Source organism: Scardinius erythrophthalmus, assembly GCF_964197995.2.
Source record: "Scardinius erythrophthalmus genome assembly, chromosome: 1".
In the NCBI taxonomy this organism is placed as follows: Eukaryota; Metazoa; Chordata; class Actinopteri; order Cypriniformes; family Leuciscidae; genus Scardinius; species Scardinius erythrophthalmus.
The window spans coordinates 63,492,280-63,515,175 of record NC_138221.1 but is presented as its reverse complement, the minus strand read 5'-3'; the positions used below and the strand labels follow the sequence as shown (position 1 = coordinate 63,515,175).

General features: G+C 37.8%; 1 protein-coding gene across 2 annotated transcripts in view; it reads right to left on the bottom strand.

Annotated features, from left to right (window-relative positions):
• The window catches only part of LOC308698346 (NACHT, LRR and PYD domains-containing protein 3-like), a 56,182-nt gene that overhangs the window by 5,793 nt on the left and 27,493 nt on the right, over positions 1-22,896 (bottom strand). For both annotated transcript variants that reach the window (XM_081378344.1, XM_081378345.1), the window contains exons 6-9: positions 20,246-22,165; positions 11,288-11,458; positions 10,644-10,811; positions 10,014-10,187 (exon numbers count right to left, since the gene is read on the bottom strand). In XM_081378344.1, the coding sequence (XP_081234470.1) occupies positions 10,014-10,187; positions 10,644-10,811; positions 11,288-11,458; positions 20,246-22,165 (2,433 nt within the window). The remainder of the gene's footprint in view (positions 1-10,013; positions 10,188-10,643; positions 10,812-11,287; positions 11,459-20,245; positions 22,166-22,896) is intronic.

The following is a 22,896-nucleotide window of genomic DNA, read 5'->3' as shown; positions in this document are numbered from 1 at the left end:
GGCCTAACTGTGCCTGCGCTAATGCACCATTTTTTTTTTTCTGGCTGAATTTCAAACTCATTTATGCCAGTTTTTAATATCACAATAGTTTTTGATTTGTCATTATTTTCACATTGTGCATCTGCTATTGTCTTTAAAATGCAGATTTCCTTAAAACGGAGAATGAAGTACACTGTAATTAAAAAAAAATATATATATATAATTTGTTGGGAAATTGACAATTAAATATTGGCTAAATAAATCACTTTCAAATAATTACCCCAATGCAAAAAGATGCATTGTACGAATCAGAGCTTAAGGTCTTCACTTAAAAATGTATATTCACCGAACATATTTAATTGTGCTCAGTCAATCTATCCAAATCTAAAAGTGCCGATGCATGGGAAAGCGAGCGGAGCAGAACCAGTTGTTGCTGAAGACCGAAACAAATATCATTCCCAAGAGGAAAAACAGATGTTCATCCTCACAAATTTCAAAGTTTTGCTTTAGGACCCAGTATGAAGTTTTGTAGAACCATTAGTTTGTGCATTCATTAGTTTCTTGATTGTGTTTTCCCAGTTACCACATAATTATCAAATGGCAGCCAATAGTTTTATTTTCCTCAAGTCATATAGTGTATGTGTAAAATGATAAGTAATAAGTAATTTGTGTGATATGTGCTGTAGCATATGGACAACCTCACAGTGACTTGTCAAATTAAGATTCAGAAAAGCTTTTAACCATTAACCTTTTAAAATGTAAATCACAGCTTAGCGCCGATGAGTCGGGATCAAATTGCCCTTTTGACTTGTTGGTTACCTAGTAAAGTTGAACAGAACCCTTTTCAAGCTTTTCTCTTGCAGTTTCAAAGAGAGCCGTTATCTATTCTCCCCCTCTCTCTCTGTGAGGAAGAAATCCGGGCAAGCCAGAAGACCTCAGAGATGTCATTCCACACACACACACACACACACACACACACACACACACACACACACACACACACACACACACACACACACACACACACACACACTAGTGTTGTCACGGTACCAAAATTTCAGTATTCGGTACCGATACCAGTGAAAATCCACGGTTCTCGGTACCAATTTCGGTACCAAAGCTTAATTTAGATTAAATTTACATAATTATATTAAAGTGTATATCACAGTTACAAAGATGGAAACTGTAGTATTAAAAACACTTTAAAACAAGATTCCATTTGTTAGATAACATTAGATAAAATGACCTAACAAAAAAAACAATAGTTATATACTGTCGCAATTATTCTCCTTTAGGGGTTAATTTTAAAATACATTTTTAAAATCAAAAGTTAACATTATTTCTGTTAACATTATTTAATGCACAATGAATGAAGTGAACAAACATGACCAATCAAGTGTTTGTATTAAATAACATTCACAAACATTAATTAATGTTGTAAAAATATATTGTTCACTCAATGTGTTATGTTAGATAACGCATTAAGTAATGTTAATGAATGGTATCTTATTGTAGCATTACCAAACTATACAGGAGATACTTTATGTTTTATTTGACTTGACTATACTTTTATTTAATCCAAAACTGCATTCATATTTAACTTTTAAAGGGCTTTTTAAACCTGCTAAGAGTTCCTCGTCGTCATGGAGAGCGCAGATCGCACAAGCGTTTGTACTCCTGTGGCGTCTGTCGTTGCTATGCATTCATGAACACAGGCGCACATGGAAAAACGAGCGCGCCGCTTCTATTATGAGCGCGCTTGCCGCGCGCCATTTGAAATAACGTATCTGCACGCGCAAAAACATCAGCACCACAACAGCAGCAGCACCGCCGATCGGCATCAGCGCTTTTATAAAGAGGACGCAACCGCACACGCTTCGGGCATGCACGCGCATCAAGTACCGGGTTTGAGAAAACCTGGTACCGTGACGTTTAAAAAAAAAATAGTACCGACTTGGTACCGAAGTACCGGGTCTTTTGACAACACTAACACACACACACACACACACACACACACACACACACACACACACACACACAAAGATTCCTTGCATTTAATTCAGAATATAAGGGATTCAAAATCTGTATATGATGTATTAAAGTATGCATGTATTATTTGCCCTTATATGGACATAGTTGTGTTATTCCTAGTTGTTAGTTGAACTTTTAAATGCCTATTTTAAAGAATAAGAATGTATCTCTATGTTGTATCTTCCAGTTATATCAATCTTGGTCTCTAATTAAACCTCTCGGGGTGCTTAGGCTAAATATATGTATTAGGGTTATGATAAAATGTATTATACTGTGTTTACCCTCATTTGGAGTAGAACTGACAAAATCCTAACACTATCATAAAAAATGCAAATTAAGCTGCGAGCTGAGACAAAGAAACTTTTTCGCGCTCAGAATGTCTTGATCCGATTAGTCTAACTACTCAAAAAAGGGGTGGACTTTGAAATGCTTAAAGAAGGAGACACACACCATAGCTGGTTGCTTTTTCTTCGTTCTGTAGCTCTTCTCGTCTTCACGTTTTGTCTCTTCATGTTTTCGTCGCTCTTCGTTTTGCTTCTTTAAGCTTTTGTTTTCTTCAAGTTGGTTTCGTTATCTAAAGTTTGTACTATCTCCGTTTTGTTTTACGTTCTTGTCTTGTTTAGTCTCGTGTTCATTCATTTCTACCTACGAGTGAAACAGACTTTAAACTAAGTTTCTGGTAACTCTTACAAGTAAACTGTTTGAACTTCCCGCGAACGACGCAAGCTCCGGAAGAAACGAAAGAACGCGTCCAACTAACTGACACACCGAGAACGGACACTCACACACACGCATCAGCAACAAAAGATCAATGCAAGTATTCTTTTACAAAGATTTAAATGCTTAAGATTGTCTGCCCCTGCTTAAGGTGATTTTGATTTTCTTTGCTGGTTCTCAAAGGTTCATTGTTTGTTATTTGTTTGCCATTCTGTGATCTGCTTTTCCTGTCTTTCTTTATTTACTTTCATTATACTATTCATATATGTATTCTTTGTTAGATGTAGTTGTAAGTTTATAGTTTAATTTATTAAAAAACAATGATACGCTTGATTGTCTCTGTTTGCTGCTCACAGAACAAAAGCCTCTTAAATGTGTACGATCTTTAGCTACAAGCTGTAATTGTGATCAGACTACAAGTTAATCATTTTGTAAAACAAGAAAGTTCTTCCTCATGGCCAGAGGAATAGCCTTTCTTGACAGTTTATAAGAATCCTCCTTGAGAGTCGATAAGAAATCGCATGATTCGTTTGGCAGACAAACAAATTATTTGATGTGATATTAATTTCAGGGCTTAAAGTGAAAAAAAATCCTGAGCCTGAACTTTCTGTGGCTCAACCAGGACTTTTACCAAGCCCGTTTCAGGCATGAAAACGGGTCAGGGGTGAAAAAGGTGAGAAGGATATTACCCCTTTAGGGGGGTCCGGGGGCATGATCCCCAGGAAGAAAATGTTGAAAATTCCATATTTTAAAGCATCAATCTGATGCATTTTGAGATGCATTTTTTTTTGCCAACCTTGGGAGAGCTGGAGAAACTTAACTTCAGCCATGAGTCAAAAATATTATGGCCTCCTTACTTAGTATTATGCAAGCCATTTCATGCCAGCCTGTCACTGGGTCTAACATTCACAGTATATGAGGCACAATGTGGTAAGGGCACCACAAATGGCTTAATGCAAAACCCCCACAAGATATTGTGGACATGCTGTAACTCGTCTACTCACCCATCGTGATTGACAGCCAATACAATGTTATGTAATTCAGATTTGAATACATTTTATTGGCAAAGATAACCTAAAACACACAATACAGTGGTCTCCAGCACAGTGGCGGAGCAAGGATTTTTTTTAAAGGGGTGGCACTACCCAGAGTGGGATGGCAACTTGAGGCGGCAGGGGGTGAGGTTGGTTCTTGACCACTTTTAATAAGCCAAACCAAATTTTTAAATAACTGTCAACTACATGTTTTGGGCTTGGTCCACTGTTTTGGAAGCACAGCTCTATAAAATCTTATATAGTCCTGGCCTACATCTCTACACTGCAAGTCTGAAGGGCATCTAAACTGTTCATATTGATACAATAATAAATAATATGTCCTACTTCTCATGTAGTCTCATTAGCATATTGTAGCTGCACTTGACAGCAACAAATTGCAGCTACATCATCCTCTATTGATAAGGTTTGCCAAATCGGGTTACACAAAGAGCAAGTCGAAGAGCCCACATACTGTAGAAAAGCAAGTTTTTCACAGTCTGTCACTCCAGTTCAACCTCAAACTAAGTAATATGATACTGTCACTGTTAGGGATGGGTATCGTTAAGTATTTATCGATACTACTCCTCTTATCGATACTCCTTATCGATCCGGTACTTTAAAAGGAAAAAAAAAAAGTTAGATAGAGACTACTGTATATAGGCAATGTAGCCTAGGCCTATATTTATTTTTTATTACACTTTTTATTACACATTTACTCTATATTTGGACCTAATTTATTTCCAATTTGTGCAAACACTTAATATATGGGAGGTAAAATACAAGTATAGACCAAAATGTGAAGTTAATATTTTTCAAAATTATCTAGTAAATAAAGGATTAAGTCTCATACATGTTATGTTAATCAGGCTGTTGGTTAGATTTGGCTGTAGCTGTGGGACTGAGCCCAAATGAAAATTTAGAGCTGTAATATAATGAACTAGAGCCACAGTCTGTTTTCTGCCACTTTCACCATGTGTCCAGTGGGTCAATACCGGCTCGAACTGACGTGCATGTGGGAGCGTGCACACGTGTGCGCATGTGTTACACCGCATGTTTTTCCCGTGCACACCTGTCTCACCACGCGCACGGCTGCAGAAAGGAGGCACGTAGCGGAGCGGGGATGGTCCGACATCGTGCTCTCGTGCGGGGTACCTGGGATGGACAGATCCGATGCAGCGAATGAATTCATGAGAGCAACAGAGCCTTTTAGTGCTTATTTTAGCGCCGGTGATAAGCGCGGCAACGCAGCGACCCCGTTCGCCCGACTTTACTCCACAGAATAAGCATATAAACTCTACACTCACGTTGGATCAGTCGTAGAACTTGCTGCTCTTCGTCTCTTTATCCGATGACTTGTCTGGTCGATCATTTTGCAAAACTTCTTTTGCATAATCCACAACAACAGGCCTGTCTTCCACCTGCCCTGCGCCATCGATCGGCGCTTCTTTTAGATGTTTAAAGTTGTAAATAAGCCATTAACACTAGCTACAGCATCCGCGTAGTCATTGTTTTGGTTTCAGAGAGAAGCACGTTAGAGCGAGGCTGGGTGGCAATAGTGGTGACAGGTAGGTTGAAGGGGAGCGGTGTGTTATTCAAGTCATTCAAGCCTCCGACTGTAATTTGCAGCCTGATAAATAAATTTTGCCTGCGCTGGAGGCCGGACCTGCCCTCAAGCCGGAAATCTGGTCCCCCGCCGGAATACTTTAAGTCTTGTAATTTTGTAGGATTTCACAAATTTGATATATAGCCCATCTGTATATTCATAATTAATTGTAATTCGTTGTGGTTAATTATTTATATATAGATATACAACTATATGGGCTTTGCATTCCCTTTTTGGGCGATTTAAAGTGTGTAAGTGATAGCCAGTATGATTATTAAAAATTAATAATTGATGATTAATAATCAATAATTGTACATTCCCTTCATTGAGCTGGTGTCGCTACAGTGTGCCATTCGACTGCTGACCACAGTGCCGTCAGATTGCAGTTGGCGTCGGCCTCTTTCGGGCTTATTTCCTTTTAATATCAAACATGTCAAGCTCGTGATTTTCTTATTCATCCATTCATTCTTTTTTTATCGCTTGTGTCAGTAACTTTAAGCAGTCCTAAAAGCTGTATACATTTACAAACCATCGAGACTTCCGGCATGCAGTTGAGTGAGTGAGGCGCGTCTGGGAGCTGCTCTGTAAATTTTATATCTTTTCAATAGACAACGGGAACATTTAGTATTCTTAACACTTTAAAATGATGCCTACAGCGGTTGTAAACCTTAGAATGCTAGCTGGAGCCTGTTATTTTCGCTGCAATGCCTACAGATGGTGGTTCCCTTTCAGTTGCTCACGTTCGACGTAGTCGACGTGTCGACTGATTGGGATCACGCTTAGGGAGCCTGTCATCTTCGAGTATTGTTAAAACGAGCCAATGCAGATTGGCATCCGTGAATTGCATCTCGCGCTCGGCTCCGCAGCGCGGGTATAAAAACGGAAGCGGATGCACAAACTACTTGTCTTTCACTTCGGAGCTGATCGGCGTCGATGTCTCTGATGAGTGCTGTTGTTTACAATGAGCGAGTGTGTCGGTGTTATTCTAGGAAGACTCTCTCAGTGCTGGTGGTTCTACAGCGCAAGTGCAGCGGTGATGGCGAGCTTTAAGCTCTCAGCTGCTGTTTTAACAGCATCGAATTTCTGTGTTTGTTGACGGCTGGTTAGAGGGCGGAAAAGTGAGTGCTTCAGTTTCAGTTCACTGTTCAATGTTGCCACGGTCATTTCCCTGTGCTCTGGAACTGGTGATGGGTCCCATTTCCTGAAAGAGCAACACAGCCTAATTTGTGCCCATCAGGGGGCTCGTGTTTTACTTTCGCTTTCGGATTCACAATCGCACATACTGTGAACAAGGAGTGGCGGTGCTGAGCGCGCATTCTACAAGATAAGACATTTATCAGACGCTTAGGCTCTGTTGCGCAACAAATCCTCTGCCATCGTCACGCGATCAGTGAACTGTGATTCATGTTGCACTGTGTGTGACTGCAATTCTTGCTGGATAAACAGGACTGACGTTTACAATGGTTTTTATTTTTTATAAAAACAGCTAAACGACAGTGGAGGCGGTGTCACCGCGGTGGCCACCATAATGTAATGTAAAAATAGTGTTGGCATATTCTATGCTAATTTCACCCTCTGCCTCATGTGCCGTCATGGCAATATCATGAGACACCTTTTCACTCAACGAGAAATCTCATCACATTTTAGTCTTGCGAGATCTCGTGTCACACCCCTAGTACTGAGTAAGCATACACTTATGACACATGTATCCCAACAGAAGAAGAGGCTGAAGAGGTAGAAGTGAAGGAACAGTAAAACAGTCTTTAGTAACATTTAAATTATCCACTGTAATGTTTTTTCATGCAAAATACAGCCTAGGGATTGGATTAAAAGAGCTCATTCTCATGAATAATGCAGAGAAAAGCTCAGAAACTGATGACATAGACACAGCAGCCAATCACCACTCCGAACTAACACATTTACTAGATATCACTTTTCTTAACTGTGCTTTTTAATCCAGAAGAACAAAATAGCTAAAAAAAACAATACAAAACAAAACAAAAACAAATAAAAAACACTTTTCCTGTACAGATCTGTTAACATTTCAAAAAATGAGTTCTAGGGTTTCATGACCCTTTAACCGTTTTGTTTGACGCTAATATGCAATTTTTGTCAATGAGTGATAATCTATAATCAGCCTCATTTACATAGGTGTAATTTCACTGCACCTACTAAACTGGATTGTAGGTGGTTTGTAAATAAGCAGGTAGGCCTATATAAGCTGAAATATTGAAATACTGAAACAGTTTAGAAAATTAAGATTAACAGATTTAACAACAGCAGTTCATGTTAAAATTGTCATTATCTTTTTGTTTTCAAAGTTGAATACAAGTTTATTAAGTGTATTATAACATATTTGTTAGTTTAGAGCAGAGGCCTTCAATCCTGCTCCTGGAGAGCCACTGTCCTGCAGAGTTTAGTTCCAACCTGCTTCAGCACACCTGCCTTTGAATACTCAAGTGATTCTGAAGTGCTTGATGAGCTGATTCAGGTGTGTTTGATTAGGGTTGGAACTAAACTTTGCAGGACAGTGGCTCTCCAGGAGCAGGATTGAAGACCTCTGGTTTAGAGTGTGAGGTCATGTTTTGATATTTTATCTCAAGACCTTTTGAATTTATACAGTAGCTGGGACAAAATAGAGTTTAACCCCTGACTATTTTAATGTACAGTTGAGTTCATGCATTTACCATGCAAAATTGGTGAAAAAAAGATTTAGTACTGCCGTAATGAAGCTATGTATAAACATATGTGACCCGATCTGGCGAAATGAGTCGGAAGTCGCAACGTTCCATTTTAAGATATGGGCCGATTATGTGGAAAACCAATGAAATAATTTTTTTTTTTTTTTTATGTGCTAAATTTCAAAGAACAGACATTCAAAAATAATCTCCTAAAGTTTCGTAGTCCAGATAATTGAGTAAAGGTATTTAAATGACTATTACAGTTTACAAAGTTTTACTAAATTCGCTGGAAATGAATATTGCTTTTCTCAACTCCTCTTGTCACCTCTGAGCATTTCCCAGGAATCCCCTCAAACGTCTCTGCTCTCCAAATATGGTGTTACACGTTGTATAGAACCAATCAAAAAGCTTAGAAATGAACACAAACGCTGATCATTTGTCAATGGGAAGCCCCGTTTCGACTGACCGGCACGTGATTGGTCCAGCCATCCTCCTGTCAGACTCGCAGCGCTCTGTGTAAAGAAGCTAGCAGATCTCCTCAGAAAGATTAAATATTATTAATTTGCGAAATGTCGCTGTCAAAAGAGAGCAAAGTCGCCAAAAAGTCGCCAAAAGCGTTGAACTCACTGGAGGCTTCTAACCTAAGTTCTGATGCTGGTCATCAAGAGTGGCTAAGGCTAGTCAGTGATTTTTTTGGATCTGGAGACGTGTCATCCTCTGATGACAGTGACAGCGAAAGTGACAGCCCTGTGGTATTTAACGTGTATGGATGTGAGTGAGTGCAATTATTCTGTGAGTGTATTTATCTGCAAGGAAAATCCATTACAATGTGTTTGATTTATTTTAACCCAATATTTAACTGTTGGTATCTCCGTTATGAATATGTTACACTGTTATTGTCAACTAGCCTACACAAAGATATGATTGCATAGGCTAACATTATTTGTTCTCTGTTTCTTTGTCTCTCTGCATCTCTCTCTCTCTCTCTCTCTCTCTCTCTACAATACTACAATAAATAGTTCCCATAAAATATCCCTTTAAATGCAATGGATTTTGAAAGATATCAACAAAAAACGGGCAAAAAACTTTAAAAGCGATTTTCTCAGGTTTTCAGTTGGAAAAAGAGGACAGACGACCATAATTCAAATGTATATATCATTACAACCATTCAAGGTATGACTTTGACTAGGATATCATTTGAAAGCTTATGGAAAGCCTCTTTCCATTAATACCAAAATCTCAATTTTGAAATTTGGGTCACTGTGACTCATTTTGCTGGATCAGGTCACATATATTTGCCTGTATTCCACAAGACAAAATAATATCTTTATTTTACACAAATTATCCCGTTTGAAAAGAAAATACTCATGATTCTTTATATAAAGTGTTTTTTCTCCCTGAGCATCAGTGACTATTTGCAGCCTTTTGTGAGCTGAGCATGAGTCTGTGGCTATGTTTAGTGTTTATTGACATTAACATGTGATCATCGTGATCGGATTAAGAAGATCAGAGCTTCAACCAATCAGGGGTGCGTTTCCCAAAGCCAACTATGGTTGCAAGTTTCGTCGTTACCAATAGATTTCAATGGAAATTGTGATCATAGTTGGCCAACAATGCTATCTAGATAACTGTTCGGATGTCTTTTTTCTGTGCAATAATTAAACAGAGTCTGGAAACAAAATTGCAGCTTCAAAGCAAACCTTCATGTGGAATGGTAGGGTTTCTTTAAAAAAACTTCTGCAATCCCGGGGCTTAGCGTTTCAGGTATTTTTCTTTTTAGAAGCAGGTCAAAACTTATTGCAATCACAAATATATTTAGATGTGTCTATTCAGTGCTCTGATACTCAATTCATCTCTATAAAACAGACATTTTTAAAAAATATATTATTTAATATGTCAGTATTACATGCAACATTTATATAATCCATGTAGAATTTACACAGAACAGTAAAATACCCCCCTAAATACCTCAGTATATTGAGTTGACAGTTTGGAGTCAGGAGCGCATCAAACAGCAGCTTCACTCCTGAATCCTGCAGTTTATTGTTACTCAGATCCAGATCTCTGAGGAAGGAGTTTGATGATTGTAGAAGTGAAGCCACAATTTCACAGCACTGATCAGTGAGATTACAGCCAGCCAATCTAAATACAGTAAAAAAATAAAAATAATTAATTACATACACTCTATTTAGATAGAAACTGATGTTTGAGAGAACTGTGTGCTTTGTCTCATGTTTCTGATATGGTGTCTGCATAGAACATGAATGTAAATATTTATAAATATGTAAGTTATCTGATGACAACATCATCTATAGAGTAACTGAAAATAAATAATTAATCAATTGCAACATTATCATCAAGTTTGTTTTCATACTATTTTCTTGCAATAACTCTTGAGTATAAAATATTTATGAATGAGTAAGCAATTACATGTGAAAGAAAACTTGCACTATAAACTATAAATACAAAAACACATGAAAGAAGAATATATTCTAGCTGTTTTTATAATACTGGAATATTTATAGAGTACATTTATTAATAGAGTACATCACACATTATTATAAAAAAAATATATAAAATCAATGTGTAAAGTCAAACCTCAGTATGTTGAGTTGACAGATTGTCAGTCCAGCAGAGAGCAGCTTCACTCCTGAATCATGCAGTTTATTGTCACTCAGGTCCAGCTCTCTCAGCGGGGAGTTTAATGATTGTAGAGCTGAAGCCACAGTTTCACAGTGCTGATCAGCGAGATTACAGCCAGCCAATCTAATATGGGAAAAAATAATAATTACACACTTTATAGATAGACATTGATGTTTGAGAGCACAGTGTGCATCATTTCATGTTTCTGATAAGGTGTCTGCATAGAACATGAATGTAAATATTTGCATCAAAAGTTATCTGAAAGTAATAGACAACATTTTATATAGAGTAGCTTAATATAAATAATTAACTGGTTAGTTAGTTATCTGAAAGTAACGATGACAACATCATATATAGAGTAACTGAAAATAAATAATTAATCAATGGCCACATTATCATCATGTCTTTTTCATCCTTTTTATAAAAGATTTATGAATCTGAGAAAGCAATTACAGGTGAAATAAATCTTGCACTGTATGCTGTACAAGCAAAAACACATGAAATAATATTCTATATTCTCTGGAATATATAGAGTACATTTATTAAAAGAGTACATCACACATTATTCTTTTTTTTAAAAATCAATGTTTAAGTCAAACCTCAGTATGTTGAGTTGACAGTTTGGACTCTTCAGTCCAGCACATAGCAGCTTCAGTCCAGAATGTAGGTCATTGTTACTCAAGTCCAGCTCTCTCAGTGGGGAGTTTGATGATTGTAGAGCTGAAGCCAAAATTTCACAGTGCTGAACAGTGAGTTTACTGTCTGCCAATCTGAAAACAGAGAGGACTTAGGTGAAAAGGTATGTTATTGAGCAGGTGTCTCCAAAAGATTACAAGACTTAAGACTTCCCTCTCTAGCCGACCTTACATAAAACAAAATCATGTTGAAATGGCCGTGTCCTTTAAGCACAGCTTAAATTACTTAAAAAAAAGTCTTAAATTAACGTAAAGAGTTGGGAGAACAATGGATGCATGTCAGATCTGCATCATGTACATCAGGTCTTAACGTGACAACCATCTAATATACCTGCTGCAGTCTGTGCCCTTAATGTTAATTAAAAAACAAAATAAAAAACTTACTGCACTAGACTGAATAGCTTTTTTAGCATTAATAAGGAGTAATCTATATTTAATTTATACAGTAAAAGACCATGCAGTGTTATTTTATTTTTGACTATTCAATATTCCCTACCTGAATAGGACTGTTACTGTTAGACTCAAATGAGAAAAAAAAAAAAAAAAAGTAGGGCAGGACTTGGTTTCGTTCATCAGGGATTGATTGGATTAGACTGTTGTCATTAACTCATTGCTGTGATCCTTTCACATGTGACAGGTTGCTGGAGGGGAAGGACTGAAACTCTTCTGACTATTAGACATACTTATTGTTTCGCTACTAAACTGGTGTTCACGCCATCAGAGAAGAGATTCATTTTCAAGGGGGAAGGGAAACACATGAATAAAAAAATACATGAATAAAAAAAAATGGTGAGCTACTTGCATGGCTACTTTAAACCACCTAAAAACAAAAGCAATAAACAATGTTAAAAAACTAACAATAACCAATAGCCAAGCAGGTAGGTTTTCTGAACAAAAATCAGCATATCTGCTGCATCAAATCCAGTGTTTCCCACACATAGAATAATTTGTAGCGGTGCAATTGAGAATTGACACAATGGTAAAAGATCAGAAGACCAAAGTTTTACGTGGAGCATTTGGATTTTTTTTTCTGAATTACCGCTGGATGTGAATTGTGCTGAAAAACATTTAAAAAACAATGTTCTGCCCATTCAGGAGTCAGATGACATAAAAAAAACACTTTCAATAAACAATACACAACCTATCCAAATATGAAATGTTTTCTGTGACACAAATCTTGTGCGATGGCCTAGGCTATGTCGTGGTACGCTAATGACAATCCGATTCGCGAACTAATGGCTCCTTTGAACCGATTCCATGTAATGAATAGTTAAAACAACTGATCTGTCCAACACTGACCTGGTATATAACAAATCAGTAACACTTTACAATAAGGTTCCCTTTATTGAACTCTAGTTTACTACATCAGTTAACATTAAATAAACTGCACTTCTACAGCATTTATTAATCTTTATTAATGGTAATTTCACCATTTATTAGTAGCCTACATTATTTAAATCAAAAGTTGTACTTGTTAACATTAGTTAGCCTAATGCACTGTGTGAAGAAACATAATAAAAATACAGCTGTTCATTGTTTGTTCAACTAAGATTAACAATGATGAATAAATACAGTAACAAATGTATTGCTCATGGTTCATGTTAGTCTAATACATTAATGTAAACAAATCAAACCACATTAACACCTCTTAAAATGAGAATGTAAGTGTGCTTACCCCATTTTTTTTTGTAAGAGTGGTTAGCAAGATTTAACCTTGATAAACTACTGTATTTTCAGGTTATCTATATGACAATGTGTAGAACAATTACCAAAATAATCTTTTAGTTTAGACTGTTTGCGGTAAATGCAGTTGGGTTGTCGAGGTCAAAACTCTAAATAAGCTGTGAATCAAATGGACAGGAGGAAACCTTAATTCGGTGTCTGGAAAGCGCCGCGTCCCGGTCCGAAACTAAACCAGTGCCCAGCCAGAGACCCACTGACAGTGAGAGGAGACAGCATGAGCCTGCCGCGATGTTGGAGCCCGCGCTAGGTGGAGCGATCGGGCCTGATATCACACCGGAGCCTGAGGGGAGCCCATCAAATGAGGTGTGTGAGCCAGCTGTCCCATCCTGCACTGAGGGAGTATGTGTGGAAGTTGAGGGTTTGGTTAGGCACCCCCCCATCCCCACCACCCTCCCGTCACTGAGAGTGAGTTTCTGGACTATAATTTAGAGTTAACCCTTAATCTGTCTGATAATTTATATATTGGATTCACTGGTCCCACCCAGCCTCCCTCTCGTGTCATTCAACCTCGACCCGTCGGCTGACTCCTCCACCTGCACCTGCACTCCTCCCTTCCTCGATGTCTGCTGTGACCGTAGAGTATTCAGTTTAGCTGAGCTCCATCAGACCGTCGACTTCACCCGAGTCGGACATCACGTCACCTTCGCCACAGACCTGCGGGCCATCATATGCCCTCCGGCCCTCCACCCCTATGGCTCCGGCTCGCTCCGCCCTCCCTCGGGCTCCACCTCCACCCTCGGTCGCCTTCACCACCATGGCTCCTCCCTCCAGTGCCACCGCCGTGGTCCACCATCCTGGCTGTGGCCTGGGTCACCATCTGCCGCTTCTGGCTCAAGGCTCCTCCCTGGACCCCATCACCATCATCACCGCCCTGGGTTCTTCTGCCTATTTCATAATCTCCTCATCCTCTATACCTTCTCTCTACTCTAATCTGTATGGGTTTCATGATCTTATTTCATTGACAATTGACAATTAAATTTATTGAGTTTGTGCTGAATACAGTGTAATCAGATTTTAGCCATGAAAATGTCATAAGTTACAGAAATAAGCATAAATGTCAGAGCATGTCAGAACACCTCTAGGGCCCAGAAAACACCTCAGACCCTAGAAGGTTAAACAACGTGGCACAGGACGTGAAAATGATAACTGCGTCGGACTGAAACTAGAAAAAAAAAAACACTTGCGTCATGCTTGGCTCTGCATTGCGCCGGGCGTAATATAGGGCCCTATATGTATGTATCCTTTGTTTAACCCTCTGGGGTCTGAGGGGTTTTTGGGGTCCTTGAGATGTTCTGACATGCCCTGACATTTGTGCTTTTTTCAGTTGCTTATAAACATATTAATGGCAAAGGTGTAAATTCACTCTATTTAGCACAAACAGGGCTACCATAATATATGAACAACTTGCATGTACATGTTTGTATTTTTGATAGAATAATGTTTATGCATGGTTTTTTCAAAAACAAAAAACTAAAGTTTCTGAAATAAGACCATAAAACACATTCTAAATATATGTAAATAAGACTTTTGACAAATGGATGACGTTGCCTAGAATTTTTTCTTCAAAATTATGTGAAAATCATCCTGCCTAATCATTCACATAACACAATACATTGATTTAAATCTTGTAAAACACTTTTTGTTTGGAAAGGCCATATGCGGGTGGGCGTGATTCACACCTGTGGAGTCAATGGGGCCCGCATAATGAGGCTGCATACGTAATGAGCCTTTCATTCAGGTGTGTGAATGAGCCACAAGAATGCAAGGACAATATATAACTGGTTTGTTGTTTTTTTCCACAAATTTTGCTTGCAAATTGTACAATATCCAAGGTAAACATTTCTAGTAATTGTGCAGTTAATTGTTCTCATACTGTATTTTCAGATTTGGAATATATTCTCTTCCCAAATGTGTCACTAATAAAGCATAATAAAATTATTTAAAGAGAAGGCTTATAATGACCTTTTAAGATTTTGTTTACATCTATCCTTATATATATATATATTTTTTTTTTATATACAATTAAGGTTATACAATTACAACAACATTTAAAATTGTAACAATATTTCCAGTGTAATCTTTCTTTGTATTCGCGATTCATATTAAAACAGTATTTTTGCCAGCTGTAGTAGCTCCACAACAGCGCGCATCTGTGCATTCATTCGTTCGTTCATTCATTCATACACAGAAACGCAATTCATATTTAAACAGTATTTTTGCCAGCTGTAGTAGCTCCACAACAGCACGCATCTTTGCGTTCATTCATTCAAACGCGATTCATATTATTTAAACAGTATTTTTGCCAGCTGTAGTAGCTCCACAACAGCGCGCATCTGTGCGTTCATTCATTCAAACGCGATTCATATTATTTAAACAGTATTTTTGCCAGCTGTAGTAGCTCCACAACAGCGCGCATCTGTGCGTTCATTCATTCAAACGCGATTCATATTATTTAAACAGTATTTTTGCCAGCTGTAGTAGCTCCACAACAGCACGCATCTGTGCGTTCGTTCGTTCATTCATTCATACACAGAAACGCAATTCATATTTAAACAGTATTTTTGCCAGCTGTAGTAGCTCCACAACAGCACGCATCTTTGCGTTCATTCATTCAGATTAGAACAAAGCAAACAGAACTGACCTAATTCCTCAGCGGGATCCGTTTGCTCCTCAAAATGATACTTCCAGAACTTCTGAGGTAAATTTTTGCAGGATTATTATCAAGATAGTAGTATTCCTCATCGTAAAGTACATAAGTCTGAAAGTGAACTCGCGGTGTGTGTTATCCAGCTGATGTGGGCGTTTCACAGGTTTGTTTGGATCGCCTCACATTTGCGTTTGAATAGCGCGCGCTCTCCGTGGGCGGAGCACATTAAAACTTAATTAGCTGAGATGAGAACGACTGACATCTCTCTCTTTGCATACATATTACATAAACTGTGAATATTTGTTTTTCATAAAAATTACTTCATTTAAAAGAAGAAAATTCAAGCTTCATGCCTGTGTGACTGTATGCCTGTTTGACTGAGTATTCGCTGAGTTACAGTTCATTTTCGGACGCGTTTCAGAATTGACTTCACTGACGGAGAGTAGGCAGAACTCGCATCATGTTTATTTTTCTTTATTTGGCAAAAAGCACAACACTTTGTTTTTATTATGAGCATACACAAAAAAAATACACACTAAACAGGATCGATTGATGTATAACACAAGCATATAAGATAAAAATTATTATTATTTTATTTTTTTTTTTTTTTTTTGCACTCATACGAAAAAAACGAGCCTATCGCGCCGGCGCGACAGACGACCTCAGGGGGTTAAACAACATTAACCAAATTGTATTTCTTTTAGGGCTGGGCGATATATCGATATAAAAAATATATCGATATATTTTTTAAATGCGATATGGAATTAGGCCATATTGCATATATCGATATAGTTCAAATTTGCGCTGTGATCCTTGCTCCTCGCGCCATCTCCGTTATCCTCTTCTCGTAGCGCACACTCTTCAATTGCACGCGCAAATGCGGCGGCGCGCGCTGTATCGCCTCACTGATCAAGTGCAAAAGAAACTACGAGCATGCAACGCAGTTACGTTGTAAATTACTCGAAATAAAAGTAATGCAGGTATGATTTTCATTCTATTCACCAGGAGCAGTTTCCATGTTTCATTAACAGTTATTGTTAATATCGTGTATTCAACCATGGTAACAGTCGTTTCCATATTAAACCCAAAATGCCACTATTTTTCTTTGAGTTATTTTTTTATATTTTTAAATGACTGTAGTGGCTCATACCAACATTGTATTAACAAAAACTAGTTTGGGACTGCCATTTAATAACTTTAGCATAGGCCTAATGTTGATTTATTAGTACTAGTCTTTACTATAGTCATATTCTTACAATTTATGTTATACATATGTATATGTATGTATGTATGTATGCATGTATGTATGTATGTATGTATGTATGTATGTATATATATAGGCAAATTATAACATGTTTACACAAACATTTTTATAGCCTATATATATTCAATGTAAACTTTGATAATCATAATTAATAAATCGCAATTACAATTCGAAGAGAATAATCGGCAATTATGATTTTTGTCATAATCGTGCAGCCCTAACTTAGGTGAAGAAACCTGTTTATTATTTGTTCATTTGATTTTGCAACTGTTCACTGAAATAGTTGGTTTCAATAAAACTACTTGTGACATGTCATATTTGGCTTTGACTTTGACTGAACATTTGCTCTCACTTCGAGGAAAAAAATATTGGGATATATATCGTATATCGATATTCAGCCTAAATATATCGCGATATGACTTTTGGTCCATATCGCCCAGCCCTAATTTCTTTATTTAATAATAAAATTTGCCTATTACTATAACATGCAGTTTCAACTACATCAAATATTAGGTTGTTTCATTATTGTACAGCAAATGTCAATAGCTCCAATTCTATTGGTGCTGCGTGAGGACGTAACGTGTGACGATATACACGGAAGCTACAAAGGGACGCCGGCACACAACAGCATTAGCTTTCGCTGTTCAGCAAGCACTGTCTGTTGTGTTGTCTGTCTATTTGGTGTTGTTTGTCCCTTAGGAACTTGAATTGTTCCCTTCTACACCAGGCGCACGAGTGCTCTCGTCCTAAGTTGTGCCTGAGACAGCTTCACACTAGGACAGGCAGGTTTGTTGCATAATGGGTATTCGTTCCCAATAGTGTCGTTATCGATGCAGTGCGAGTTCTGTTTTCATGAGAGATTTATTCAAACATACAATAAGTAATCAAGACATCACTAATAGGTTAAGTAAATATAATGATATATAGGGCCCTATTTTAACTATCTGAATCTTAAGTATCAAACACGAAACACAAGTAACTTTCTGTTGCTATTATACCGGCGGGATAAATGACTCTTGCGCCCGACGCAAATCTAAAATTGGTTGGTCTGAAGCAGCTTCATTATTCATAGGTGTGGTTTGGGTGTAACGTGAAATAAACCAATCAGAGCGACATCTCACATTCCCTTTAAGACCAGGCGTGCTTGTTCCATTGCGGGTTGCTATTATAATGGCGGATTTGCCAGGCGCACGCCAGGAGCGGTTCATAGCCGAGGAGACCGACGTTCTGGTCAGGGCCATAAAACAGAGAGAAGTGACATTGAATGACATACACACCCAAACATTGTATTGCATACACACCCAAATTAGCTTCGGTTAAACAGGCCTGTAATAATTTGGGTAAATGTGTAGCTAGATTTATGCCTATTTTTTTACATCTTCATGGACACAACAATGATTTCCCTCGTGTGTTAATATTTTTCCTTGTAATAATGTAGCCTATGATTTGCAAAAATGAAAACTGCTGCTTCTGTGTAGATGAGAGAATCAAAGTGTATGCGCGTTGTGCACATGCTACATTATGGCCAAGAATACGCCCTTAAAATAGCATTTGAATAACGCACCACTTTTTTGACTAGGTTTTTCCTGGTCAGTGGCGGAATTGTTTTCTTGACCTGCAAAATAGCACCAGGGAACGTTTGCGCCAGAACATGCCTCCTCTTTGCGCTGAACCACCCCCGGGAGTGCAAGTTCATTCCCTAATTTACCGACGTGCGTCTGTGGAGGGAAAAGTCCACTGTGCACAAGTGCAAAATAGGAATGATACATGCGTTGGTGCACAAAGTCAATTGCGCTGGGTGCAAGATAGGGTCCATAGTGTACATATTTAGCAAAAGAGTTAATTTCTCTGGCGAACTAATAAGCTGTGGACACTGAATGACTTGTCTAGGTAATATGCTACATGACATTGTTTACAAGATGTTTCATTGCCTTTCGTGGTTGAAACACTGATTGAGGGATTACTTTCTTATCGAAAGTAACAAAACGCAGAGCTTATTACAATTATTGGTGGTTAAGGCTAATGCTGTATTTGTTGTGTACACAGACATGAGATCCAATGAGCCTGGGCTGGCCAAGGCAGCAGGGGGTGTTTTTTTTTCGGTATGCCTTGAGAGTATCACGATACGTATCGTGGGTGGTGGTTCGGTTTGAATATCATTACACCCTTAGTAGTAGAGAACGAATGAATGCGCAATGAGTTATTCTGACGCAAATCAGAAAGAGGAGAGACAGAGCTTATTGAGAGACGGGCTGTTTTAGCTCTTCATGTCACATAATATACAGCAGAACAGTAAAATATATATACACGCAGCGCTTGACAAAGAAACATGCATGAATGACAAAAAAAAACAAAAAAAAACAAACGTGGGACATGCTCACGCTGCTGGGCTCAGACCTGAAGCACGCGCATACACCTTTCAGATAGCATGCGATCGAAACTTCAGTTCTCTTTTGCTGATTATAAGGTTTGAATATTCAAAATTCTATGTAAAAATGCACGATTAATGTCAATCCAACAACAAAGGAAAATAGACAGTCACCCAATGTTTGACTGAATAAATTGTATCTATTTATTAATAATCAGTCAATAGTTAATTTATAGAGTGAATACTTTATTTGTTCAGCTGCAGTAGGTCTATTTAACAGTAGCATTCAAAAAAGAAATGAAGCACTGTTTATTTTATTTGTCTCATAGTATTTGTCACATATTGTTTGTAATTTTCTATTTTGCTTATTTTTAATAACAGACATAAAATTAAATGAATTATCTATATTGTAATTATAAAATTACATTTAAAAAGATATTAAATTATTTTAACATGATTGATAATAATATCAATGTTGCAAACATCTCAGTAAGGATGTAAAAGCAGGGCAGGAACATGCTGGTCAAGTGAGTTTATTTAAAAAAATATGATTTATAAAAAATGATTTGTAAGTTCTGTCAAATTTTTCTATTACTTTTACTGATTTAGTATTGAGGTATTTTTGTATTATGGAGATAAGAGATATTTATTTCAGATTAACTGCAATAATGTATATTAATTTGGTAGAGAATGAATACAATACTTCTGCACTAATGCATACTTCTACCACTGCAATAATGTATATTTTATGTTTGTGAACACAAACCCAGATAATACTCATCATAATACATCATCAACATGTCAAATGTAACTACTGTATGTTCATATTTTCACACTTACAGAGCTTTTCTGCAGTTCCTCACAGCAGGTAACAGTCTCCATCGACCCTCTTTTGATTTGAATTTGTACTTTTTAAGGTCAAGCTCATCCAGCACCTCCTCTGACATCAGGTTTGCCAAAGTAGAACATTGTGCAAGAGAAAGATTTTTGCTTTTCGTTGTAGACTTTAAAAACCTCTGCATTTCTTTAGTAACAGAATTATCCTTCATCTCAATCAAGCAGTGTGACAGATTCATCCATCTTTCAGGACTGACATTGTTTTTTTGACCTCGTTTGAGGCTGTAGATTATCTTCTCTCTGCTCTCTGGGTTGTTCTCTGTGTGAATCAGCACATCCTGTAAAAGTCTCTGATTGGACTCCAGTGAGACACCATGAAGAAATCGAAGGAAAAGATCCAGGTGTCCATTTTTACTCTTCAAAGCTTTATTCATTACTCCATTCAGAAACACATCCAGAGGAATATTCTCACATTGAGTTCTGGACTTTCCTGTGAGGAACATTTTCAGAACTTCACTCTTCTTGTGTAAATAGCAGAAAAACACATACAGTGCTGCAAAAAACTCCTGAAAGCTCAGATGTACAAAGCTGTAAACCTTCCTGTGATAAATCACAGATTCCTCTCTGAAGATCTCAGTGCAAATTCCAGAATACACTGAGGCATCAGTGACGTCTATGCCGCTCTCTCTCAGGTCCTCCTCATAGAACATCACATTGCCCTTCATCAACTGATTGAAAGCCAGTTCAGCAAGTTTCACAATCACGTCTCTGTTGGACTGCAGGATTTTCTCTGGATCTCTCTCTTCATACTTCTGGTTCCTCATATGAGTTTGAATGAGGAGGAAGTGGATGTACATTTCAGTCAGAGTTTGAGGGATTTCTACTCTAAGATTTTGTTTCAGGATGTTTTGAAGCACTGCGGCTGAGATCCAGCAGAAGACGGGTATGTGGCACATGATGTGGAGGCTTTTTGCTTTTTTAATGTGTGAGATGATTCTGCTGGCTTTACGCTTGTCACTGATTCTCTTCCTGAAATATTCCTCCTTCTGAAGGTCATTGAATCCTTTAATTTCTGTCACACGGTTGATGTAGTTCGATGGGATCTGATTGGCTGCTGCTGGTCTGGTGGTGATCCAGATGAGAGCCGAGGGAAGCAGATCTCCTTTCATGAGGTTTGACATCAACACACCCACAGATGAAGACTCAGTCACATCAGACACTTTCTCACTGTCTGAAAACTTCAGTGTCAATCTGCTTTCATCCAGACCATCAAAGATCAACACAACTGTACATTCATCATACATCTCTGAATCCAGATCTCGAAGTTCAGGATGAAAGTCCAGCAGAAGTCTGTGAAGACTGTACTGATGATCTTTAATCAAGTTCAGCTCTCTAAATGGAAGCACAAACATGAAATCTACATCCTGATTGGCTTTTCCCTCAACCCAGTCCAGAATGAACTTCTGCACAGAGACTGTTTTTCCAATTCCAGCGATGCCTTTAGTAAGAACAGTCTTGATTTGGTCTTTCTTCTCTCTTCTCTTCTCCTCATATCCAGGTTCAGGTGAAGGATCAAAGATGTCATTGCAGTGGATTGGAGTGTCTTGGAGTGTCTTGTAACTTTTCTCCATCTGTAGCACCTCATGTTCTTCATTCACTCCTTCACTCTCTCCCTCTATGATATACAGCTGTGTGTAAATCCTGTTCAGGAGGGTTTGATTCTTTTGTAGTTTGATTCCCTCAAAAATCCTCTCATATCTGTTCTTCATGCTGGTTTTGTGCTGGTCTTTGACTCTCTGAAGATCATCATGCACTGGCTGGTGAGAATTGAGCTGCGAGGCTGCTTCTGTGTCATGATGACTGATGTGTTTCTGACAGGTGGAGGATGTACTGGTCTGACAGATCTGGTCAGCTCTCCCACCACTGAAAAGACATTATTGACTGCATTTACATTTAAGATGAACACAGAGACAAAAACAAATAGGACAGATCTTTATAAAATTAGAGAAAATATTTGTCTGTCATATTGGAAAACGTATTGAATCTTATTTAAAAACATGCAACATTTAGAAAGAAGTGTCCATTTAAGAGTTTATCTTTTGCAGCTAATTTATGGTAACACTTTATTTTGTTGGTCCCTTCAGATATTCTATTGACTGTAAGCAACATTGTACCTACATGTCAACTATCAGTCATTATAGTATTATTAGAGTGTCTGCTTAATATCTGCTAACACTTTATTTTGATGCTCCCCAACAGACATTCTACTGACTATAAGTAACTTTGCAAGTACATCAATTTATTCAACCAACCTGAAAAGTATCCCTACCAGTCTACTAATATTCTAATGAGAGTTAGTTGACATGTAAGTGCAACGTTACTATAGTCAACAGAATGTCTAAAGCAGACCATCAAAATAAAATGTAACCCAATTCTGTGTTCTTGAGTTTCTCAAGGTTCTGTTCTAAAACCAATATTGTTTATTATATACTGTAGATTAATAATGCACAGCAGGAATTTAAAGGCAAATAATGACCTGTATATTTTTACCTTTATATTTAAGCACTAACAAAAAAAAGAAAAACAATGTTTTTATCAAGGCCTTGCTGAAAATTTCTTTAAAGTTGAGTTTTTTTTACATAATGATTATTATT